General features: G+C 33.6%; 1 protein-coding gene across 1 annotated transcript in view; it reads right to left on the bottom strand.

Annotated features, from left to right (window-relative positions):
- LOC118183567 (nuclear pore complex protein Nup93-like) overlaps positions 1 to 27,824 on the bottom strand; it is a 139,966-nt gene that overhangs the window by 109,487 nt on the left and 2,655 nt on the right. The window contains exons 3-5 of the mRNA XM_035353164.2: positions 3,771 to 3,888; positions 2,054 to 2,116; positions 780 to 908 (exon numbers count right to left, since the gene is read on the bottom strand). Coding sequence (XP_035209055.1) covers positions 780 to 908; positions 2,054 to 2,116; positions 3,771 to 3,888 — 310 coding nt within the window. The remainder of the gene's footprint in view (positions 1 to 779; positions 909 to 2,053; positions 2,117 to 3,770; positions 3,889 to 27,824) is intronic.

The following is a 27,824-nucleotide window of genomic DNA, read 5'->3' as shown; positions in this document are numbered from 1 at the left end:
CAACAACGTAGCGGTGTGTAGAAAAGAATTTTAGATATATCCCTAAATATCAGAATTGAGAGAATTATGTAAAATACTTGCTTTGTCTAGAGGTATATACAGATATGATTGGTAAGCAATATAGTTTTAATTGAGAGAATAAATTGTAACTGCATGGCTTGCAGTAAAGAGATGTCTGACAATGATTTCGGCTGACAATTTGGCTTTCCATCAGAAAGCCGGTCCTTGAGTAAGAATATTGCTGGGTCCAGGTTAGTAAGTCAGTTTTGACTTAAAGTTGTCCAATCCAAGTATGTAGTAGTCTTATGTAGAAAGATTGGTATTGTAGCCAGTTGAATTTTATCTTTTATCATTTGCTGAAAAGTCAAAGAGACTTATTTTGTTCTTTATTATTTTAATTTGATGCAAAATATAGGTAAGGTTTTACGTTCTTGTGTGATTGTGCTTTACCATCAGTTCAAACTCTAAGTTATATAACTTGCACCATAGCTTTATGGTAACTTTGAGGGGCAAGTGTTTAATACAGATATTTAGTAAAACCCATCAAGCTTTATACTAGTGCTCAACATATACGATGATTAAATTTGAGAATTAGTAGGAGTTAAAATTGGTGCACCTAGTCATGTGAATACACGAACAATGGCCTTGCTCTAAACCAAAAGTTAACAATGATAAAGATTTCATAAACTCAAGGTCATTTATAAGGTATACATTTTGTGCTATTTAAATTTTTAATAATACAGGCAAATAGTATAATACTAAGCACACTGCAAGAATACCTTAGCATCTGTAGTTACATCCAACAGCTCATATGAAGGACCAACTAAAGAATTTAAAATCTTGAGTTTTTCTTGCTCCCATTCACTTTCTAATGTCTCCCAGAAAACATTATCAGCTTTTTCAAAAGTCTGAAACATAAGATTTTTAAATATAGGATTTCATTAAATAATTCTAAAAAAATATAGAAGAGCCTATTATTTAGAAGACAGACAATAACAATTGAGATATAGTAATACAAGTGTCTATAAGGAGGCAATATCAGGAAAGGAAAGAATATAAATGCATCTTACAAGATTTGAAAAGATTTTTAGTTTAGCTAATCAATCAACATTTTATATTGCTCTGTATTTCTTATTCTTGGTTTTTTGGAATCTCATCATTCCTGGAATACGTAAAGGGTATTTTTACACGACTGTTTAATTAATACAATTAATAAAATTATGTTAGGAATCTGACTTTAGATAAAAGCAGACAAATGAGTTGTCAAAAGTTTTGGCAAGTTTATTTAGAAATGGAAAAATCCCTCTCTCAGTTTTTAAATTATGAAGCTTATCAGCCAGCACATAATACTTGATCTTGCTGCAAGCCAGAAAAAATTAATTACAGTCAAAAGTCGTTAATCCGGACTCGTCGGGAATTCGGCGATTCCGGATTATAGATCATCAGTTTAAATATGGTAAGATGGCATGCAGAAATTACAAAATTAAAAATATGAAACCGTACTTCATGAAATAAAGAACAATTATGATCTAAAGGGTATCAAAAGTTACAAAAAGAAAAAGCTTAATATTTATTTGTTTACTTTATTAAACATTTCTTTCAATGTAAGTTGTTTAAGTTGCTTCATTTCATGTGATAATACTTTCTGTTTAATTCTATTAAACAGACATAATTTCTTGTTTAGTTACAAAGTTCTGCTGTTCAAGTCTTATAATTGCTGTGTCGAGAATACCGACTAATTTGTCAATCGAAATTTTTTCGTTTTCAATAACCTCTGTGTCACTTTCTTCACTATTGGAAGTGAATTATAATGATGAGGAACTTGATTTAAATCATATCAAAGACGGAGTACATTGAGATGAAATACTACATTTAGTAAGGAATTATAAGCCAAATAAAATAAAAACATCTGCCCTGAAGATAAGGATAGTGCTGACAGATGAACTTCCAATTCATTGCGCGCCGCGGCGTTTTAAAGAGAAATTGGCTGTTGATTATATTTAAAAAAAAAAAAAAGAGAGAGAGAGAGAGAGAAAGGGGACATTTTACTTACAGATTTTTTTGACTTCTCAATAACAGACAGCATGGCATTTTCTCTCTCATTTTTCAAGAAGCCCTGGAGAGGGGGAAAAAAAAAGTTTAACTCGATCAGTTCTGTGCAGTTTTATATAAAAATTTATATCATAACATAAATTACTTTTGATTTAAAGGAAGCATAAATTTTATTTGATTCACATTATTTAAATAGATTAAAAGAGGAGCACATAAAAATTATTTAAAAAAGGATTTAAATGCTTTAACATTGATTCTGCATGAATTTATCCTCTCTCTCTGCTTCAGGAAAAAAGAAAAAATAAAGTTAAGATTTTTAAATTTTGAAAGCTTTGGGTCAAACTAGATTCGAATTAGAGGTGGGCCTTGACTTTTGCACAATTTGCTATTTCATAAACTTTTGCACAATTTGCTACTTTAAAAAAAACTATATTTTTTAAAGACTTTTGCCAATAATGAAAATTTTTTCTTATGTGTTAACTATTTTCGGCTCACTTGTTCCAACTGTTTTTTCCCCTTGCTCTTGTCAGAAAAAGGCATTCTTGCCCATGATAAGGGTAGAGGTGATGTAACATACATCACAGGCACACATCATTTCCTACAGAAGCAGACTTCTAAGAATACAAATCAGTATTGCATTGTCCCAAGCAAGAGGTGAAAGCAGTTTAAGTCTTGCATAAGGGCATGCGTCAATGTGTTGTGTGGTTTGCCAAATTTATTTGTTTATGTTTAAATATTTTGTTCTTATAAATTGATAAACATGAGTGAGAAATTGAAAAATTGCAATGTTAATACGAACAAAAAGGAAGTTAAATCTTTATGTCTAATTTTGTCTTCAAATGATCAAGACAAAGACAGGAATAATTACATGTTCTGAAAATGGTGAATCTTTTGCTTCAGTTGAATGTTTGTACCATGTAAACAGATCTACAGTATGCTCAGTTGAAAACTAAGATTAAAATTAAGGAATGCATTCAAAATTTTGGAAATGTATCTTCAAATATTGTTTCCAAAAGAAACTGTATGAAACCGAAAGATCTTTGTCATCGTATGTACAAGTTCTTAGTTTTCAACCTAAGGTTCTTAGTTTTCACGAAGATTAGAAGACTAGGTTTAAATGCATATTCAAAAAAGGTGTTTCAAGCAAGTAATGGCTGGTTTGATAAATTTAAAATGAGATATTCTTTACATAATATTAAATTCAGTGGAGAATCGATTGATGGAGACATAGATACTCTGAAAGAATTTATTTCCTCAATGTCCAGAATTATTGTAGATGCAAGAATATTCTCCTAGTCATATATATAGTTAATGTAGTTAGATGGGTTTATTCTGGGGGAAAAAAAATCTAATCATACAACAATATATGCATACAACTGAGAATGAAATGTTAGTTCCATAATGTTGAATCACATCAGCTTAACACTGTAATCTGGGAATAACCTCCGATGTTGAAAATTAGAACAATTGGAATGAACACAGATATTTTATCAACTGCAGTACGAGTCCGAGGCATTTCTCATATGTTAGTTTTCGATTTATAGTTTACTTTTATACATTTCAATAAGTACTACACATTTTAAATAAAAGAAACCACTGCATAAAACAAGATAAAAAAACTGAAAGAGCTTTTATGAATATCAGATATTAATTATATATTTATTTAGATCGAGAAAATGAAAAAAAAAAAAAAAAAGAGAGATCAGAAAAATGTAAACCTGTATGTCAGTTTCCCGAATAGGCTCAATGGGTTCAAAGGTTCTTGCAGTGCTCAAGGATTCTAACTTCTGTGAAATTTTAGGCAAATCATAACCTTTACTTCCCAACAGTATTGATCTAAATACATAGAAATATATAACAGATGTTATGTATATATAAATAAAAACAAGACACAGTTCATATAAAAAACACACATATGCCATTGCTACTAAATTATACTGAAACTCAATGGTTTGGTAGAAGGCTAAATTATTTAACCATACTGATTTCAATATAATTTGGCTTAAATAATTTCAATTCTTGATAACTTTTTCTCAGTTATACAATCGCTTATGTCTCCACAAATATCTATTCTTAACAGATTCAAGTGCAATTCAAATACAACTTGACAAGACAAATACAGACAAAAAAATTATTATATACAGAGAAGTGTATCGCATTGAATTTGCTGGGAAAACTAACACTAATTTTTTAGAAAAGCTCTATGCTTTTTGATGGAAACTTTCTAGAGATCCAACAATCACAGATTTGGTTAAAAGTTATTATTTTTTCTTCTACTAAAACTTATGATTCCATCATTAAAGGTATTACTTCAGATTTTGATTTTTCAGAATTTATCACGTTCCTTTGCCATGAGATTTAACATATATAAGACTCTGAAACTCCATATTAAAACACATAACATAAATTTTATGTTATTTTACCCCTAATCAATACTTCTTTCTACCTGTATGATAAGAACTCACAATGTAGTCTGTCATTAGAAGCGACTAAAATAGATACCCAGTGTCTGTTGATATAGCTGGGCACTCGTTTCCTGGGACTTATAAATAAAGAGGCCTGGCCCACCATGTTCGGAGTTGAATATAGTGTTAACACCCCTACCTTGTAAAAAACTTGTTACAAAATCCAGTGAAGAAAAATCCTGGATGGCATTATAGAAGCAACCTGGTAAATGATATAAGGATATGAGAATTGGTAGTTGAAATGTTCTATCTCTGTACAGAACCAAGGCATTTGCTGCTGTAATAGTTGGACAAATATAAAATTGGTATTATTACCATTCAAGAAGTTATATGGATTGGCAATGAAATTTTAAATAAAAGGAATCATACTGTTTTTTACATTTGTCACCCTAAGAAACATACTGACAGCACAGTATTATTTTATTAGTAATTATAAGTTTTTAAGGTATAAGGTTTTATTGTAAGCAAAACAATATATCAGATTTTGGAGGTCTTCCCGAGACTGTAAAATTAAATATCAGGGAAAATTCTTTAATTTTTAGTATTATATGTGCTTACACCCCTAGTGAAGATAAGGCTGATGAAAAAAGGAAACTTTTTATGAAAAAAGGAAACTGCCCAAGATATAATGCAATGGTCATTTCTTAATGATAAAGTGGGTAGAGAAACGGAATTTAAATTTGTAACAAGAAGATTTAATCTATATGATACAGCAAATGTTATTGGACATAAATAGATTTTGCCACTTCACATAGTATGATTATAGAAAGCACATTTTTCCCCCATACTAATATTCATAAGGCAACTTTGCATGCCCCATGTGACACTTATGCCAATCAAATTGATCATATCTCAATTGATGCCAGGCATTATTCAGAGTCGAAGGATGCCAGAGCTTATCGTGGGGCTAATGTGAATTCTGACAATATCGATTTCTTTATAATAACCAAAGTCAGATCAAGAATCTCTAATAAAAAGAAGTTTAGAGGTGTGACCTGAAGAGAATTTGACCGTGATGATCTCAGGAATGATAAGATTAGACTTGAAAAAATAGAAAAACAGTTGAATTTGATGAGTTGTGATGGTACAGTAAAACATAAATGGAAATTTATTAAAGATAATATTGGTACTGCTAACCAATTCTGTGATAGGTAGAATTGCTATGAAGCAAGTTAAAGACTGGTTTGATAATGATTGTGCCTTAGCTAATAACAAAAATAATTATGTGTATAATCATATTATACAAACACATATAAGAAATAAAGCAGAGGAGCATCATAAATGCCTCTTACAAGAAAAGAACTTATTTAGAAGAAAGAAAGAAAAGAGTTTTTGAAGAGGATTTATTTAGAGAAGCTGAGCATCTGAAATCAGTTAATAATTGCAGGGTTTATTGTAAAATAAAGAGCAGTTGATTGGACTTTAAACAAACAACTAATCTCTGTAAAAACAAATTTGGTGAAATTTTTGCTCGCAAACAAGATATTTTAAAATGACGACATGAACATTTTAATCAAATTTTTAATGATAATCCTCCTGATGGGTTTAAATCCAGCAATAATATATATAGAAGCTGGAGCACCAACTATGGAAGAGATTAAGGCTGCCATCAAGAATTTAAAATTTAAGAAATTTTCAGAGCATAATATCTTATTTTAGCAGAAAGAACTGTGAAAATACCTTTTTGAAGAATTTATTGGAATTAATTACCGACATTTGGAACTTTGAGATTATGCCAACTGGTTGTAATATTACTATTTTGTGTCCAAACCACAAGAGAGACCTGATGATTTGCATTGATTATCACAGCATTAGTTTGCTTTACATTAGTTATGAAATTTTATAAAAAATTTTGTTTTTGAGACTATTGCTGTATGCTGATTCAGTGATTGAAAATTATCAACATGGATTTAGTGCTGGAAGATCAACTAAGGACCAAATATTTTGTCTGCACCAATTTATTGAAAAAACAATGGAATTTAATACTGAGACACATCATCTCTTTATAGATTTTAATGCTGCTTTCTCTTTGAGACTTTGAATGTGGTATTCCTTCTAAACTTATAATTACTTATTAAATTGATTATGCTGAAATATATTAAGATAAAAGTTTTGGGGTCTCAATCAGAAAATCTTGACATATTTGGAGAAGTACGACAGGGAGATTCTCTCGTTTACTTTTTAAATAGCACTTGAGAGTGTTATTTGGGATTCAAACATCACTAGCAGTGAATATATTTTTTCTAAATCCGAATAGCCACTTGCATCTGCTGATAATGTTGATATTACCAGGACTCTTTCTTCTCTGAGAGATGCTTTCCTTGGCCTTAAGTTGGCAGCAAGTCAAGTGTGCTTAATTAGAAATGAGGAGAGAATAAAGTTTAAAAAAAGGGGGGGGTAATCTCAGCTCTCTGTCTTGAACTAGACTCCCATAAATTTGAATCTGTAAAAGGTTTTGTCTATTTGGAATCTATTATTAATACTGATAACAGATTATCTCCTGAAATCCAGAATTGGCTTTAGGTGGCTGTGGTGATGGCGATAAGCAGCGAACCTTGCGCCCTCCGATAAATGTGGCAAACTTAGAGGAGAAATTTCTTACGAGTAGCGAGCACAGTGAAACAGGCCGGCTGTCAGTGAGTATGCACGAAGTTCCGAAATAAAGCTTAATTTTTATTGTGCACTATATCTAGTTAATATTTATATTAATGCAGTAAGAACATAATCTGTGATATGGAATTTGAGAATTGGTGGTAATACATATAGGTAACAACATGATAGGAACCACCATAATGGTGACCCGGACATGATTAAATCAGGTCGTATGAACAGTTCTCAAGCACTTTCGGTTTTGAATACAAGCCATCACTCAAGATCTACAAACCAGGAGTAATGGATTACACCGGTTTTCATCCTCCGAATCACAGATGAGTAGTAATTATAGATCATTTTATAATTATGTTTTCTACTTATCATTTAATTTCATTTTCTTTAGTTAAATTTTTGCATTTATTTTGGCTTAAAAACCTTGCACAATGTTTGATGTTCATGCCATCCAAATTCCGGTTTATAACCGACCAGACCCATCTTTATGGTTTATTATGTGTGAAAGTACGTTTGCTCTTGCCACCCCCAAACGTATCACAGGTTCCATTACTAAATATAATTATGTAGTTGCTCATCTTCCTCCAGATATTGCATCACTAGTACGGGATTTACTTATGAAACCAGACCCTATTGATCCATATACAAAGCTCAAAACTGAGTTAATAAATCGATCAGGAGAAACTTCTCAGCAAGAAATTCGCCAATTATTATCTGGAGAGGAATTAGGTTCTCGAAAACCTTCAGATTTGCTTAGAAATACGAAACGTTGAGCAGAATCTTTGAATGTTCCTGATAACTTAATGTTAGAATTATTCCTGTTCAGTCTATTTTGGCAGCGATTTCCCATTTAACTGCAGATAAAGCTGCAGAAATTGCCAACAGAATTTTAGAAATAAATCTAACTCCAGGGACTCGTGCCGTTTCGATCGTGTGCACAGTCGATCAATCTTTTGAGGATAAATTATTTAAACAAATAGAAAAATTAAACAAACGTATTGATCGCATTTCTCTTTCTCGTGGTCGCTCGGCAAATTGCGGAGATCGCAATAACGAAAGAGGCAATTCCAAAAGGAGAGATTATTCTGTTTGCTGGTATCATAGACATTTTGGGAAAAGTGTAGAGAAGGCAAATGTACAAAACCTTGTTCATGGCAGGGAAACGAAACCAGCAAAGAATAGAGGCGACTTATTCTTTGCCTCAAGTTTCACGTTGCCTGTTCGTTCGTGACCGTAGAACAAACCTTTCATTCTTGGTCGATACCGGCTCTAACGTGTCTTTACTTCCAGCAAATAATTCTTGAAAACGGAATTCTCCCCAACAAACACTTTTCGCTGCTAATTCTTTCAATATTCATGTTTATGGTCAAAAAACACTTTCTTTCAAAATAAGACGACAGTTTACATGGACTTTTCTTACAGCAAATGTTAGTACATCCATTCCTGGAGCAGATTTTCTCCATTTCTTTGAATTGGTGTTTGATCTCAGAAACAAATGTCCCAAAGATTTAAAAATGCAGTTTAAAACTGTCGGCTGCATGAAAAATGCAGGCATTTATTCAGTAAAAACTGTGTTTAGTGATACACCATATCACAAAATTTTAAAAGAATTTCTTTCAATTACTAAATTACCAGATCCTAACCAACCTGTTAAACACAACACCATTCATTATATCATAACTAAAGGTCCACCTGTGGTTGCAAAACCTCGTCGGTTAGCTCCAGATTGCTTAAAAACAGCAAAACAAGAATTTCAAACTAAGATGCAATTGGGGCATTTGAGACCTTCGAGCAGCAATTATGCATCCCCACTTCACATGGTTCCAAAAAAGGAAAGTCTGGAATGGAGACCTGTAGGAGATTATCGAGCATTGAACGCTCAAACAATAAAAGACAAATACCCTATTCCATGCTTAGCCGATTTTATTGCTGCATTGCACGGTACTAAAATTTTTAGTCATGTCGACCTGATTAAGGCATACCTTCAAATACCAATTAACCCAGCCGATATCCACAAAACTGCCATATGCACAGCATTTGGTTTATTCAAAAGTACCCATATGCAATTCGGCTTATGCAATGCATCCACGACTTTTCAACGTTTTATAGATGAAGTCACATGGGATTTAGAGGGTGTTTATGCTTTCGTCGATGACTTGCTTATAGCCTCTAAAGATTCTGAGGAACACTGCAGGCATTTGAAAGCTTTATTTTCCAAACTTCAGGAATATGGACTTTTCATAAATGTTTCAAAATGTATGTTTAGTCAAACATCTATTTATTTCTTAGGTTTTCACCTTAGTGAAAACGAAATTGAACCCCTTCCTGACAAAGTCAAATGTATTTTAGACTTTTTTCAACCTACCACTCTTACTCAGCTTCGCCAATTTTTAGGCATGTTTAACTTTTACAGATGTTTCATACCTAAAGCAGCACATATTGTATCTCCTTTAATAAAATTGTTAGAAGGCTATATGAATAAAAAGAAATCTCATTCTCATGTTCAGGATTCACCCCCACAGTTAAATTGGAATGAGAATGCTGAAGAAGCCTTTATTTATGCCAAAAATGCCATTGCTCAGGCTACCCGTTTGAGACACCCTATTCCCGGAGCCCAGCTAAGCATCTGGGTAGATGCCTCAGACGTCGCAATAGATGGCACACTTATGCAGTTGTCTCAACAAACATGGGAACCTACAGCATTTTTCTCTAAGAAACTCAATAACAGTCAACAGAAATGGTCCACGTACGATAGGGAATTATTTTAAATTTATTCTGCAATTAAGAAATTCCGACACATGTTAGAGGGCAGAAATTTTATCATTTATACAGATCAAAAACGTTAATATACACTTTTAAACAGAACTCTCATAAAAGTTCACCTCGACAATTGCGCCATTTAGATTTTATTTTTCAGTTCTCTATTAGGCATGTGCAAGGTTCAAAAAACGTCATTGCTGACGCTCTTTCAAGAATCAAAATTGATTCCATAACAAAATCTCCACTTTTGGATTTAAAAAAATTTTTGGAAGCTCAACAGCATGATCTGGAGGTACAAGACCTTCTCAAAAACCATACATCACCTTTGAAACTGGAATTTAAATCGTGCCAATATTCTGATGGTAATATTCTTTATGACATATCAATGGACATTCCTCGTCCATTTGTTCCGAATTCCTTTCGCAGACTCATCTTTAATCATCTGCATAATCTGTCACATCCAGAAACTGCAACTACTATGAAGCTTATTTGTTCTTGTTATGTACAGCCCGATATGAAATGTCATATCAAAAATTGGGTGAAGTCCTGTGAATCTTGCCAAAAATCAAAAATTACTAGCACCACTGGGCACATTCTCTCTTCCTGATGCACGCTTTTCAGAAATCCATATGGATATCGTTGGACCGTTACCTCCATCAGAAGGCAACATGTACCTTTTGACTCTAATAGATAGATTCTCCAGATGGCCTGAAGCCATTCCCATCCCGGATATGAAAACGGAAACCATTTGCAGAGCCATCTTTAACCTTCCAGCGGGCGCACGTATGTGTGACTTACACTAGATTTTAATTTCGCATTTGTTTCGTAGACCAGAAGTCGCTATGACCGCGTGTCCTTGGCTATTCTCTCCTCTTCCTTCGCCCTTCTTTCAGTCGTCTGCTGGATTTCGAGGGGTTAATGCGAGTCTGCAGATTTTGTTGGCTTTAGTTTTCCACATGCAAATTTTGATCGAAGGTAAGCTAACGTGGTTGCCGCTGATTGGCCGATGACGTCAAGATCGGCGGGTTAGCCGAGTATTATATATATGTACGCCGGTATCGGCGAATGTCTTGTTCTCTTGTGTTATTACGAGTTAGCATAATGCTAGTTTGCTTTCAATCAAATGATTTTAAAAGGCTACAGTGTCAGCTCTTTTATTTTAATTTACGGAATAAAGCATGAATTTTATTTAGATTAGTCTTAGCTTTATTTAAGGGAAGCAAAATATGCTTTGCCTTTATCACCACTGCCAACAGATTTACTATTTATATTCCAGAAATAGTGCGACCGTTGAAGTAAGTTTTTGTTATATCCAATTTCCTTTTTTTATTATAGAAAATCTTTATTCTTTTGCATCTAAATGTTATGATTTTGTATAGTTTGTGTGCATAATTATTTTTAATGATAAAATAAACACTGTATGCGTCACATACACGCAACCAAGTATGATATTTTTGTACTTTTCTTTTCAGTTATGGCGAATAAAAGTAAAATACTCGAAATGAATGATCCGAAGGATCTTGAGATTATAAGAAATATGCTTTTATGTGACAGTGATGACGATGAGGACATTATTTTAGATGAAAGCATTACAGATGAAGAAGATCGAATTTCAGAAAAAGGTGATTGAGAATCGGAGATAAATGCAGAGAGCAATTTTGAAGAGGGAAATAATGATGATAATTCTTCCAAAATGTATATAGCTCATCAAATGTAAAACAGAAAAGTCATCGATTCTTGGACATGGCATAAAAAGAAAACCAAACGAGCGCCTCGTAACATATGTGTTCATGTTTCTGGAGTCATCGGTGAAGCTAAATATCTAACAGATATTTTGGATATATGGAAATGCCTCTTTACTGATAGTTTGATAGAAATCATCGCTGAAGATACGAATAAGTTTATTTCTTCTGTGAAGTCTTATTATTCTTGTATAAGGGACAGCAGAGAAATGGATGGAGCAGAAATAAGCTCTTTTGGGCTTACTTTACTTAGCTGGTATTTACCATGGTCAGGGAGTTCTGGAATCTTGTGGAACTGTGGAGAATGGAGGAATTTAAAGTAGTAATGAACTTAAAGAGATTTTTGTTTTTACTAAGAGCTTTACGGCTTGATGACATAAACATAAGAGCAGAATGAAGAGGAGTCGACCGCTTGGCTCCAATAAGAAACATTTTTGAAAAGTTTGTCTCTAATTGCCAGAAGTGCTATTCACTTGGAGAGAATGTCACAACCAATGAGAAATTAGAAAGATTTTGAGGAAGATGTGGTTTCATTCAATACATTCCCAAAAAACCGAACAAATATGGCATAAAAATTTAAGCCATGGTAGACGCTCGTATGTTTTACACATACAATATGGACATTTATGCTGGAGCGCGCCCAGATGATCTTTTTACGTAAGCAACAAACCACAAGATGTAAAACGGTTGACAGAACCAATTGATAACACTGGAAGAAATGTAACCACAGACAGCTGGTTTTCAAGTTTTGAGTTAGTACGAGAAATAGATGAAAAAAATTGTCATTTGTAGGTACTTTGAAAAACAATAAACCTCAAATTCCGGGTCAGTTCAAGCTGACGAAAACTCGGGAACCTAATACGAGTCTTTTTGGATTTAGAAAAAATATCACACTTCTCTCCTATGTACCCAAAAGTTATAGAAACGTCATATTGATTTCAAATCTTCATGATGACGTAGCAATAGATGAAAATACCCAAGACCAAAAAAAAAAAGCCTGAGATTATCACATTTTACAATCGTACCAAAGGAGGTGTGGATACAATGGATAAACTCTGTGCTTCCTACAATGTTGGCAGGAACACCAGGCGTTGGCCTCTTGCTGTTTTCTTCTCTATGCTGTATAGCAGAAATCAACAGCTACATAATTCATTCAACAAATAATAGTGAAAAATTACTTAGAAGGTAATATCTGCGAAAGCTAGCAAATGCTTTTGTGAAGGAAAATGTTGAAAGAAGAAGAAATAACTCTCTTCAAAATGAGCTGAAATTTAAATTGTTGAAACGAAAAGCAGAATTAGCTGTTGTTCAAGAAATGACTTCAGGGAAAAAAAAAGATGCAAACCTCCAAAATGACAAGCATACTAGAATTACGAGGTTCAGCTGTGAGATTTGTTTAAAATTCATTTGTCTAGAGCACTGTAAACATATTTGTTCAGACTGCACCGATGCAATGAAGTGACTATGAAATTGATTTGTTATGTAATATTTAATGTGTTTTTTCACTTACTGATTAAAAATATAAAAGTTCAGTTGAAATATTGGCAGTTTAATTTTGTTTTACTTTCAAGTTAGTTTGGTAAGTCTAGTCCATTTTATATTGTTTTTTTGCTTTATACTTATTTTATTTTCCTTAATTTAAAGCTAATATTGTTTAACTCAATTGTACTTATTAAAATTTAACTATTTACAAATTAATTTTAATATTTTTGCTCTGGAAAATTTATCTTTCATAATAGCATATCTAACAAATACGCGCGACCTTTCTTGTTGTTGCAGAAGGCGCGCCCGCTGGAAGGTTAACTGTTGGATATCTCGTTTTGGCTGCCCATTGATCATAACAACAGACCAAGGTTCTCAAATGAGATCCGCAATTTTTGGAGAATTTACGCGCATTTTAGGTTCGAACAGAATCACAATAACAGTCTATCATCCAATGTCCAACGGCATTGTTGAACGATTTTATCGACATTTAAAATCTTTTCTCAAGGCTCACGAGACTAATAACTGGACTGAAACACTACCAGTTGTTATGCTTGGTATTCGGACAGCCATAAAGGAGGATCTACAGTCATCTTGGGCTGAACTGGTGTACGGTACAACTCTCAAGCTGCCTAGCGATATCATAACGTCATCTAAGATATCTCCGTATGACACTCAATTTACCCCGAATCTTCGGCATAGCATTCAAAAATCAAATCCAATAGCAACATCTGCACATTGCCAAGAAAAGTGTTACATAAGTGCTACCTTAAAGTCGTGTACGCATGTATACTTACGTGTCGATCGAGTAAAGCCACCTCTGTGCCAACCATATACAGGTCTGCATAAAGTCCTTTATAGAACAGACAAAACTTTCACAATTGATATTAACAGTCTGAAATCTACCCTGACTATAGACCGTGCGAAACCAGCTTATTTGCTTTCAGACTCTAATTTGCCTGAACTGAAAACAAATAAAGACTTAAAGACAGTTCAGCAGAATAAATCTGCAAACGAACTCTCTAAGACACAAACTGTCACCAGATTGGGAAGACATGTTCACTTCCCTAAGAAACTTGCTTCTTATATAACAATTTAAAACTTTTTTTTTTTTAAATTCATATCGTAACATATTTTTTGTTATTTCATGTTTATTATATATGTCATAACCTTGTTATATATTAAATTGCATTTTGATCTTTTCTAACTTTATATTCTAATTTTGTAATTATGAAAAAAAAAAAAAAAAAAATACCCGACAGTACGAATCCTCTGAGATATTTTCATAACCTGATGTCGTTCCTTTGAATGGCCATCAAAGGAACTGGGGAGAAACTGTGGTGTTGGCGATAAGGAGCGCACCTTGTGCCTTCCGATAAATGTGGCAACCTTAGAGGAGAAGTTCCTTACGAGTAGTGAGGAGAGCGAAACAGGCTAGCTGTCGCGGAGTATGCATGAAGTTTCGAAATAAAGCTTAATATTTATTGTGCACTAAGTCTAGCTAATATTTATATTGATGCAGTAAGAACATAATCTGTGATATGCAATTTGAGGATTGGTGGTAATACATATAGGTAACAACATGATAGGAACCACCATATGGCAAATAAAACTTTCTATGCGTTACGAGTTTTCCAGATCTAGACTTCTTTCAAGAAAAGCAAATTTTGATTTACAAAATGTCATTGTCATTTGTCAGATTTGTTTTGACATATGCTTCTGAGACTTGGACGATGAAAATGCTGGGGGAAAACTGAATTGCAACGTTTGAAAGAACAATTCTAGGGAGTATTCTTGGTGGTATAAATGAAAATATTTGTAGGAGGAGACAAAATTTTGAGTTTTACAAGGTACATGGACAATCGGATACTTTGAAATATATAAAAGTTAACCAAATGAATTGGATGGCTCACATGATCTGAATGTAAAATGTAAAAATGGCAGTGATATGAAAAAAAATCTGATGTACATACAACATGACTTCCTTGTATGGAGTATTAAATTATAAGCACTTTTTACTGAGGGTCGTACGATTGTCTTTTTGATAATAGCTTCGTTCACTTTTCAGTAAATCACACAGTGACATTTAAGGATCTAGAAACTTGAGCTCAAAGCAACACTATTGAAGGCATGTGGAGTGTAATAAAAAAGGATTTTTGGAAAACAGCCACCTGCACTACTAAATATATTTTTTATTCTTATTTTTGCTAATTTATGTAGCGACAGCAGTATGCATATTCTAGCTCAGATAATTTTATAAAGTTTTTGGATGTTGTTAAGGAATTTTGTGTGCCACAGACCGAAGACACAGAAATTTCTAAATAAGGCAAATTGATATTTCTTTTTTATAATGCGCATATGAGACAACATGTATTTCCTTTTTTATGTTATTTCATTGTTTGATTTAAAATACAGTTTATTCAGATCACATATTTTTTTGTTTGGCTCTAGTGTAGAATGGGGTACCCCTTCGATTGGCGACAAATTTTGCTCAATTTCGGAAATCAGTAACTTTGTTTTAACCTTATATGACATCATCCTTCTCCTGCTTTTTACTCACGAGTGAAAATAGATCGATGTGTAGATGGACAGAGTCAAGGCAGTGCGCAATGTCAAGTTTGTGCAATTCTCTGATGTTTTTCTAAGTGAAAATAAATCAATGTGTATATGGACACCAAGTTTGTGCAATTCTTTGACTTGTTATTTTGGTTCTGTGTAGCGGCCATCTTGAAACTGTGTCTTGCTGGTACCGATCTTGGCGTTAAAAAAGAATGGCCCAAGAAACAAGGGACACCCAATTGTAAACTTTTACCTTTTGTTTTAATTATGTTTTATTGCATTATGTTTTGGATTCCATTTTACTGGGGAGGCATAGGATGAAAACAAAAATGATGAAAAAAAATCGTCAATTTTCAACAAGGGGCACCCTAAAATATATTTTTACCATGTGTAAATATCTTTAGTCAGAAAGACTCAGAATTGCAATTTAAATGATTGAAAACTAAGTAAAATCAAGTTGTTAGAAAATTATTGTAAATAGTATACAGCAACTATATACATCTGATGCAAAGTGAATCTACAAACTTTTATTAATGTTACAAAAGCATTCTGCATTAAAAGAAAATGTTATATAGTAATTGTAGATGTGCTTGAAAGTTTAAACTATGTTTAAGTAATATATTCACAAGAAAGGTAAATGAATGAATGAGTTAAGTTAGCTCCAGTTACATAAAAGTTTAGGACACTTTCGCACATTTAGTATATTAGGTACAGTATTGAAAATAAGATGTCCTTTTAGGTCTGTAGGGTCAAGTTGTTTTATTCAACATTTAAGAAGCTGATTAGATAGTAGTGTTGGTTATTTCCACACAACAACTGCATGCTCGTATCCTTATAGAACCTTCTGAAGAGCACTGGAAGAATAGTTGAAAGTGTGAATAAATGAAATTAGATTGAGGGCCAAATAAATGTGATGAAATATAAATTGTTACAGAAAATTGCAACAAAGTAGCTCTTGGTATAGAGTACTAATACTTTTTCCTTCCATATATATTGGAAGAACACACAGGAATGTAAGATGTTTATGTAGTTCCAGCAAAGGAGACTGTAAAAATGTGTAACAATATTTTCTTTGTCTTAGTTTTAACTTACATTTAGATCACTTTATAAAGTTGGCCCTGAAAGAAATTAAACTTCAGTACTCAGAAGTGAATTTGGAGAAGAGTTTGAAACTCAAATTTTCGAAAGAGCATTTTATAATGAATAATATAAAGTTTAAAATTTTAGAAAGTTAAGAAAAGTTTTTCTAGAATTTAATCTCTCAACAAGGTCGCTACGAGACCTGTTTATTTGAGTAGATAAATTTTGGTGGGGAAAATTGTAAGGTTTAATTTAATTTTAAGTCCTTTTCTTCAAATTCGTTTCTCACTTACAGATTCCTATCAGAACGAATTTTTAGTATCACGTTCCATTTAAATGAGGGCGAAGGAGTATTTAAGGAAGGTTCAGCTTACTTCAGAAGGAGAGCTTAGGAGTTCTTAGTGGTGTATGTTTGTCATCAGGCTACTTTGTTATTAAGCCAATTACACTTGGCCGTAATGTACGAGGGCTATCCAGAAAGTAGATTACGTTTTGGAATAAAAAAATAAACAAAGTATAGGAAACAAATTTTATTATATACAGATGAAAGCCACACTCAAATACTACTTTTCTACATAGTCACCATACAAATTAAGGCATTTATCGTAGCGATGTACGAGCTTGGAAATTCCTTCGTCGAAAAATTCGGCCGCCTGCGCCTTCAACCACTTCGTTACCTCTTCTTGCAGCTGTGCGTCGTCATCAAAATGCTGCATAGCCAGCCACTTCTTCATTGCTGGGAATAGGTGGAAGTCGCTCGGTGCCAGGTCGGGACTGTACGGCGGATGAGGAAACAACTCCCACTTAAAAGATTCAAGAACTTTACGAGTGACATTTGCCGTGTGGGGCCGGGCGTTGTCGTGAATCAACAAGATCTTAGAGCTCAACATTCCTCTGCGCTTGTTTTGAATTGCTCTTCTGAGTTTTTGGAGAGTTTGGCAATACCTTTGAGAGTTTATTGTAGTGCCTCTTTCCAGGAAGTCCACCAAAATTACACCTTTTCTGTCCCAAAAAACAGTCGCCATCATCTTCCTTGCCGACATTGTTTGCATGCATTTCTTGGGTTTTTGGGGAGAACTTGTGTGCCCCCACTGCATTGATTGCAATTTCGTTTCACAGTTCACATGTTTCACCCATGTTTCGTCACCAGTAACGATGCGATCGAGTAAAGAGTCACCATCCTTATGGTAAGCGTCCAAAAAGTTCAACGCTGCAGCCATTCGCTGATTTTTGTGGTCCTCTGTCAAGACTTTTGGAATCCATCTTGCACAAAACTTGTGGTAACCAAGCTTTTCGCTGATGATTTCGTGCAACAAACTTCGCGAAATTTGTGGAAAACTCAAAGAAAGTTCCGTTATTGTGAAATTTCGATTTTCACGGACTTTAGCATCGACTTTTTCGAGAAGTTCGGCGGTCACTATGCTGGGTCTCCCACTTCGATCTTCGTCGTGAACATTGGTTCGGCCATTTTGAAATCTTATGACCCACTGACGCACTCCACCTTCAGTGATAATGTTGTCCCCATACACTTCACGAAGCTGCCGATAGATTTCTATCGGTTTACAGTTTTTTGCAGTCAGAAACCTTATTACTGAGCGCACCTCGCAGCTCGCGGGATTTTCAATTAACGCAGACATTTCAAACCGTCACAGTATCTGAACGGAGCACAGCACGAACCTCTCACTAGCACGGCTAGATGCAGACTGAGCTGCGCAACGCTCTGACCCCAAGATGGCCGCGCTAGCCCCGCCCCTAGCGGACACAGACGGAAACGTAATCTACTTCCTGGATGGCCCTCGTACATTGGAAAAAAAAAAAAAAAAGACAGTTCTATATCTCTCGTTCTACTCGGCCAATTCACAAAATTCAAATCGTGTTCTTTATGTCTCGAAAGCGCGACTTAGAATATATATTACATTTATATATAACACTATTCTAACACAGGTATTTTGACACAAAATTGGACTTTTCTGAAATAACATACCATTTTTTTTTTTTTACATATTTCGATTCTACGACTCAAATTATGCCTAGATACTAAACTTTGTAAAATTTCGCGTGAAATTTACGGAGAAATTCAACAGTTTATGTTGCCGCTTTTTTTCCAGCTGCGCCAAGAATAGTTCACTTGGCGAACTTCTTAATATATGACAACCTATTTTCCTTTCCCTTTCTACCTCATGCGTGAGGGGGGGGGAAGTCACGACCGTTCCTTTTTTCAGATAATGGTTTTTATATTATATTTTTAATTATAAGTGTTCTTATTTTAAGTATTTTTTCTTTTTCAAATTTCATTAAAATTTTTTAAGTTGCATGGTTTCTTTCGAATAACTGTTTTAAAAATTTCTATTTACTCATTCGAACTGCACAGTTTAAATCAAAGGTGCATCGTTTATTTTTTTTCAAATAGTTTTCTTTATACTATATTTTTAGTCATAGTTACTATCTTAGGTAATTTTTAAATTTTCAGACTTTTATTTTAATTGTCAGTGTTGCATTGTCTCTTCAGATAATTATTTTAAAATTTTCTATTTATTCATTGGAACTGAGCATTTTAAATATATTTTCCAGAATTTGATTTTATTTATTTGAATTGCGTTTCTTTCAGAAGAATACTTTGTAACCCAGACAATGATGCATTTGAAAACTGCACATACTAAAAGAGAAAATACAGTACAGCACAGTTAACACACCTTTCAATGTTCCGTTCAGAAAAGATATATATAAATAAGAGAGATGTATAACCGACATTTTAACATAGGATGACTTGCATACACTGCTTTAAACAGTTTTATCATCGTGCCCTTTGCTTTACAAAATTTTATCCAACATTTGGTTTCTTAAACTGTTACTCCTATTTTAGTCAAATATTTTATTTTTGAAATCGCAAGAATCAAATATCATAAGATTAAAAGTTTTAAATTAAAAAAAATACAAATACTAAATTTTACGAAAAAATTTATTTTTTCTTCAGGCATTCTGCTTCATTCTTGCTCTTTTTTTTTTAGGCATTCTGCAAGTATATTAAAAAGCATCCAACTTTTCGAAACATCTTGGTATTTCTGACAATCATTTTAAATAAAGTTATCGCCTTCCATTTCATAAAGAGCATAAATGGGCTGGTTGCATGGGCGTTTTCGTGGATTTTCTCATGTGTAACGTGTATGCCAGCTGGTTTCCCTTAGAAAGTTCTTCACAAAGGCATCCTTCCTTTCAGGCAGATAGCCCTGCTTTGCCGTAACTTAATAATCCAATTCAATCCATTTCATCAGTATTTGATCAGAGCCTTTATCAGTCTTTAGAGGCTAAGCATTTAGAAAGTATCAGATGAAAGGAAAGACTGGTTTCGTCAAGAGGTTTTTGTTTATTTAATTATGACAAAGCACACTAGGGCTATCTGCCTAAGGGGAGGGATGCCTTTGTGGAGAACTTTCTAAAGGAACCTGGCTCCACATTATACATGGGGAAAACCACGAAAACGTCCATGCAGCCAGCTTGCTCGTGGGATTCGAACCTCGGACCGAACTACCAATGTTCAGCGACTTTACCACTCGGCCGCTGTTTCATCAGGAGGGAAAGAAAACATCTTTAGGTGACATCCACATACATCACTGGATAAACTCCTGAATCTTGAAATAATTCGACTGAGAAAATCATGGGATTCTCCATTTATGATACGATATGATGTTCTATAACGTAATTTAATTTTATACAACCATATAGTCTAAAACCAGTCGCTCTTCACTTTAATCTGCAATGATATCGTTTTTGTCTTTTCTGTTAACACAAGCTCAATTGATGGTATTTGCTGGTGTACATGTCCAAGTGTTTTCTCTTTAAACACCTAAATTCTTTGAAGTATCCTGAAAGTACACTCATGTCCATAAATTAAGGATAATTTGGAGTCACGTGGAAATCGAACTCTAAAATAAATATATCACCTGTAAAATCACTACACACATCTTCAAGAATCATATGCAAATTTCAGGAAATAACCAGATGACACCGATGGTACGTCACAATGACGAGAGTGTAAGAGAGTGATATATAAGGAATACAGGCAAAGCAATAAAACTGTTCGCAGGCGCTTTATAAGCATTTCAGTGCAATAACCGAATAGTTATGACACAAAGGACGCATTTGGATGATTTTTTATGTGGCAGAATTATCGGCCGTCTGGAATGTGGGCATACCCAACTGGAAGTATCAGACAAACTTGGAATTGCCCAGAGTGTCATCTCCAGGCTTTGGCAACGATTCCAAGATGATGGTAATGCGAGTAGACGTTACAGAACAGGTCGCCCCAGAGTTACAATGCCGAATGAGGACCGGTGTTTGGCAGTTTCTGCCAAAAGAAACAGGCGGAGCACAGCCTCAGACCTGTCTCGCAAGCTCTCTTCAGCCACTGGTACGACAATTTCAAGGCAGACCATGTACAGACGCTTAGGGAAAATTGGTTTATATGCTCGTAGACCTGTCACATGCGTTCCACTTACTGCAACTCACTGTCGCCTGCGGTTAGCCTGGAGCAGAGAGCATACATTGTGGACATCGCAACAGTGGGCTTATGTGATGTTTTCCGATGAGTCCAGGTTTAGCTTGCAGAATGATTCTCGCCGGACTTTCATATGGAGAGATCCAGGTACCCGTTACCACCAAGAAAACATTATTGAACGACACCGTTACGGTGGTGCAGGAGTGCTCGTTTGGGGTGGAATTATTCTGGGTTCCAGAACTGATCTTGTACCCAAACTGATGGGATCTGTATTTGGCAGAATGCCAAGAAGAATCCATTCATGCTGAAGGGGAAATACGTCAGAGTTTGTTATTGCGAGGCAGGTGCAGTCGTGTCCGCCTTTGAAAAAAATTGCAGAAAAGCATGGAGGTAGGAAAGGGAGGAGGGGCCATTCCGCACTAGAAGTGAAGCACTGCTTTGAAGCTTGGGTCACCAGACGAGGTGTTCTTTGTTTACATTCAGAAGCTAGCTTCACATGGTTCTGATAGTATTTCGACACACGACAGTTCCATAGAAATCGAAAAAGGGACACTTTTGAATGAAAGAAACATTCATAGTGGGATGGATAATAGCAATTTGTATAGTTTAGTGACATTTACGCAAAAATCACATCTTGGTTATTTTTCGATAACTAACAACAGCGATTTTGATTATGAATTTGTTTTATAAAATTCTAAGCTGTTGCACTACAAAAATATAGATTTTAAGAAAATTGCTAAAAGAGATCTGCCAAAATTTATTTTCTAGAAGATTTGAAAAGTTTGAAACTTGATGGCTAAATGTAAATATAAAATTATGTATGTTAAAATATTTGTAATTAGGCACATAGGTCAGATTAAGTTTTTATTAAATAGAGTAACGCATGCAAGGGCTATCTGCCTAAAGAGAGGGACGCCATCGTGGAGGAATTTTGAAGAAAAACTGACCTTTGAGTGGGTATTAAAAATAATACTTATAATTTTCATTCAAATTATATTCATATATATTTTTTATGTAAAACTTTCGGGTGTATGCTAAATTAGTGTAAATTACTTTACATGAAAAATATAGTGAATGCACAGAAATTAAAGATTTGCACATGCCGGAAATGATAAATAGGAAATATGTATGGGTATTTATGCACGTGCTTGCAAAAAGCATGTATCTGTTTTTGACAAAATACTTAAATATTCATTAAATTATTTATAAATGTATTTGAAATGAAGAATTTATTCACTTATAAACAACTGTGAAAGTACTGTGAAGAAATCTAATGATTAAATGTATCTAATTTGTAATGATTATAAATGTTATCTAAATATATAATAACCTTAATATTGAATTGTAAACATAAATTGAAATCCTGTTGACAAATACGTTATAAAACTATTTAAGCAAGAATTGTTCGTATTGGAAAGCAATCTGTTAAAAGGTATCGTAAAGCAAATGCTATGAGATGCGCACTTAAGAATTTAATAAAGAGTTTTGGAATATGTATTGTTGAAATGAAGGGTAAAAAAAAAAAATCTGATAAGTATAATTAAAAGAATTATTTCCTTTACAATTTATAATAACTCAGTTACAAGTTTTAAATAATACTTAAAAAAAAAAAAAAAAAAAAAAAAAAAAAAAAAAAAAAAAACTTATTTTATTCCCTTTCAGAAATGTTCAGAGAAAGTCAAATATTATTTAATACCTATTTAATTATTAGGAATTAGCGAAATACTTATTTAAAGTATTTCGCTAATTCCTAATAATTCTCTAATTTAAAATGAACCGAATAGAGCATTAATTATAAATTGACTTAAATTTTTCAATTTAAAAGAAGCCAAAAATCATGTCATATTTAAGAAAGTATTTTAGGAAGAAGCTCTATAAATAGAAAAGAAATCATGCATAACTTTAATATTAATCATACAATAAACTTTGATCTTAATTTTTGTACCTTAACCGAATAAAATCAAATTACCTTAATTTTTTTTTTCTAATGTAATTAACGAAAACTTGTGAAAATATTTCATTCAAATTAAACCATTCTGAGAAAACTGTCCTGTGAAAAGTATAGCATTTAATTCCGTTCAGAATGAAATGTTGTTTAAAAATATGTTGTTTTCACATACTTAGGACTCTGAAGTGTTGTAGAAAAAGAAAATATATACATTTATATGTATATTTGCGACGTAATTACAAAATATTTACACCCGAACGCGTCAAATCCCATAGAACTCAATGGTAAATGACCCAATGTTTTGGTCACCACGTAGGGATCGCTGGTGCTTCAGAGCAGGGTACGGAGAAACTTGTTTAGGACGACTCCTTCTTACTTCCTACCTCCATGCAGAAAAGGCAGGGGCGGGGAGAGGATGGGTCTTGGAAGATTCATGGAATGGCAGAGGAGAGAGACTATTCAAACTGATGAGAATGTTGATTTGAAAGGGGGAAGAATGTTATTGTTCTGAGATCTTGTTTCTACATCGTTTAGGGTGAATAAGGCATGTAGGTCCGTTCAAGGGAAAGAATGTAAACAAAATAACGTTCGCAAAAAGCGACTGAGTGGCAGGGTTCGTACACATTTCCTTACATGAAAATTAAGGACTTTTAAGAACCATCAAAGAAAAAATTAAGGACCTATCAGCAAACAAAAAAATGAATAGAATAAAGCAATTATCCATACAACCGACTTCATGCTTGTAATTTCACTTTAAGAAACTAACAGAAGTGTGTATTATGCACTATTATTAAATTCAATTTAATACTTACCATAAAACAATTTTGAAAATTAAACTAACTCCCTACAAGTTATGAAGTAGATAACATTAAATTAGGAACATAATTTCTTGAAAAACATGTATAAGTGTATTTTACACTAATAACAGTCACTATTTTAGAGATTTACATGATTATTATTTAACTTATTTGATATTTATTTAAACACACTCAACTACTATTATAATCACAATGTAAGAATATTTTGCAGATTAAAATAACCGATTTGTAAACATACAATTTATTTCCTTGGTTTTTTTAAAGATACTAGAATAATAAACTGTACAATAAAAGATACAAAACATTTGTGCTTTTTTTAAATCTGAAATCTTTTCAGCTATTTTAACATCTAATTTATTTATGTCTATTTCCTTTTCTTTAACTATTCTTCTAAGTTCATTTGCTTTGATAAACAAATCAATGTTCCTGCTGGTCTCAGCTTCATCTGCTAAAGCATCTACTTCTTCATTAATATCTTTAATGTCCCTTTGAAGAAATTTTTTCTTCTGCTTCATATAATCAATTTCTTCCTCAATAATATTTCTTTTCCTCTTTGAATTTTCAGATTTAGTTAAAGATTTTTGTTCTTCTAAATACTGAACTTCTATATAACGAACTCCACTTCTTGCAGAAGCTGCTGCTGATCTCATTTCTTTATTAATTTCGATATTAAGAACACCTCCAGAAAATTTTATGTAATCAAATACTGTGCGTTGAAAAATGTATGATGAGTCACTTAAATTTTCAATTTCAATTGCTTTATTTACAGAGAAGCCCCTTTCCACAGAGGCCTGTTCATGTGACCAGCGAATACTCGAATAGTGAAAATATACATTTTTTACTATGTATAATTTATTTCCTAAACAATATTGATTAATTGATTATATTATCTCCTAAGTTTAATTAAAGTAAAATTATTTTAAAAGAGTGAATCCATACTGGTAAGTTATATTTTGACAGATGTGTATATATATATATATATATATATATATATATATATATATATATACAGTACAAAGTCCGAGATCCGGACATCCAATATCTGGAATGATCTAAAATCTGGACCTCAAAGCCACCACCAACCAATTTTTTAGGGCTTTTTTGGAGGGAAGGGGTATGCTTTACGCACGCGCATTAGATTTTTTTCCTCATCATAAAAAAACATGTCGGAAATCCCGATTCTTAATCTCAGTTTGGCGCTAAATAAAATATCTCATTATTGAAGAAATAATTATTTTAGCATAAATTTGTGTGATTAGTAACTTGACTCCATAGCTGCGTATCTGCTTGGCATAATCTCAAACCGAAACATTTGTTACACCAACTAATATTTTATATCCTTGATGCCGAAATCGCGAATCATTATTTATTGTGTTTTGCTTTTATCACCGCATGTTTATCAACGGATGACAACTTGAGTGATGAATCATACAGCGACGCCAAATAACAGAGTATTATCCGATTACAGATTTAAGTTTAATGCGCTAAAATGTTGACAAGGGAAGATTTAGCAGAAATTTCTTTCCTTATGCTAAAAATAGATTTTGTTAATGATACTCATAGGACAAACGATTATATTTAGTGCTATTTAAATTAAGAATAAATGATTTGTTATTCACAAAAAGCCAGAACCAGCGCAAGAGCTCGCATGGCCACACCAGGCGGCAGAATTTAACGAAGTTAAACAGAAGTTTTTCATTGCGATGACAATGCCCAATCATCAATCAATTAACGGAGGGCGAAATCTGTAGTATGGTTCTAAATCCAGAAAATACAGCTACCGATAGTGAAGAAAGTAACAGAGAGGTTACTGAACGAGAAAAAATGTTGATTGACAAGTTATTCGGAATTCTCGACACAGCAATTACAGGACTTGAACAATGGAACTTAATAACTGAACAAGAAATTATATGTCTATAGTATTAGTCTGAAGTATTAGCAGAGAAAACAAATCAAACAACTCACATTGAAAGAAATGTTTAATAAACATATAAATATTAAGCTCTTTTCTTTTGTAAATTTTGATACCCTTTAAATCATAAATGCTTCATTATTTCATAAATCACGATTTCATATTTTCAATTTTATAATTTCTACGTGCCATCTTAGTAGATTTAAAATGATCTAATATCCGGAAAAATCTCAAATCTGGGATCGCTGAAGTCCCGACGAGTCCAGACCTCGGACTTTGTACTGTATAAATATATATATATATACTAAATGGATTTAAGATCATACAACATTATATATATATATGTATATATATATATATAATACGGAATGTATATTTTCAGTTAAACTTCTACTCAATAACTTTAGTAATTCATGAAAGTTAATTTTGCGTCTAGTTAATTCAGAAAAATTAGTTTCAATTAGTTGTTTTCAGCTTTAAAAATATTAAAAAAATTTTAATTGGTTAGTTATTTTCAACTAATAATTGTATCGCCATTAGCAAAAATTATGCATTACTATCAACAACATAGGTTTAAACCAATTACTTAATTGTCTATCAAAGCTTCAAAACGTATTTCCGAACTTCACTTTTTCTCGGCTAGCGTTACCAAATTTGCCCTTGGCGACCTAAAATCGAAATGGAGCCAACAGATTTCCCGCGAAATCGATAACAGACCCTCTGCAGAAATAAACTCATAATCCCGATATCCCATACATATAGTATGTGCAAAAGAGAATAAACTCCGTAGAAGGCAATAAAAAATTAATTTATGGCTTAATTGAAACAAACACAGAAATTAAGCTAAGCAAAACCGTTAAAAACAAATTGAAATGATAAAACGAAACTTAATTTTCATGTGAATTTTCAGCGCTGTCTCTCCCATTCTAGAAATTTCAATTTGTTTCAGACAAAGACCACATTTAAGGATTGCCATCCATCAATATCCAGTCTTTGTAGTCAGCTTGATGAAGCCACAGTTTATTGAAAATTCAGTTTCCAGGCATCTCGTTCCTATTGGCGTCGGAAGGGTTGTGGCCTTCCAGGTTGGGATTGCTCTAATTTTGGCAAATATTTTCAGAATCCCCCCCCTTTTTTTTTTCTCGAGAACCTTCATCATCATTTTCGCCTCTTAAAGAACTTCCGGCTTCACGCTTTCGTCACAATCTGCCTAAATTTATGGATAACACCTGTTACGAAAAAATGGGTGAATAGCCAATCGGACACCGATACTTTCGTTCGGGTAGCTAATTGTTGTTTTTTTTTATCGTTTGCAACGCAAATCCGCCAACAGATTGGTTAAGAGCAGTGTAATTTTAATTCCATATTCATGAGAAATCGTAATTCACACTTAGAATGGCAATCATTAGAAATGATAAGAAATGTCAAATGAGCAAAATTAAGGACCGTTCATTTTGGCCAAAATTAAGGACTTTTAAGGACCAAAAATCATTTTTTAAAGAATTAAGGACTTTTAAGGACCGTACGAACCCCGGAGTGGTCTTTTGTGTGGGAACAGCACCAGTCTATGCACAATGACAAGGCCATCCAAACAATGTACAATGACCATCATAGGAAATATTTTATTTTTAGTGTACCTAAACGCTGCACCCGCTGAAAATTTAAGTTTTAAACACGTAAACGCCGCGGCGTTTCTTCCGGAAATTACGGTAAATCTAACATATATCCTAAGTCGCACTTTCAAGACAAGAAAAACGCAGTTTGAATTTTGTCAATCGGCCCAGTAGAACGGGAGATATAGCACCATCCCCTTTTTTTTAACAGTGTACATGCCTGTTGACAATTGACGGCTAATTTAATTAAGGGCCAACTACATTAAGTAACTGTGTCTAGCTTCAGCTCAGTTT

Source organism: Stegodyphus dumicola, chromosome 2 (assembly GCF_044657685.1).
Source record: "Stegodyphus dumicola isolate Sdum_Otavi_A_Nest chromosome 2, ASM4465768v1".
NCBI classification, from domain to species: Eukaryota; Metazoa; Arthropoda; class Arachnida; order Araneae; family Eresidae; genus Stegodyphus; species Stegodyphus dumicola.
The sequence above is the reverse complement of the archived record's forward strand: the minus strand, read 5'-3'. Positions and strand labels throughout refer to the sequence as shown.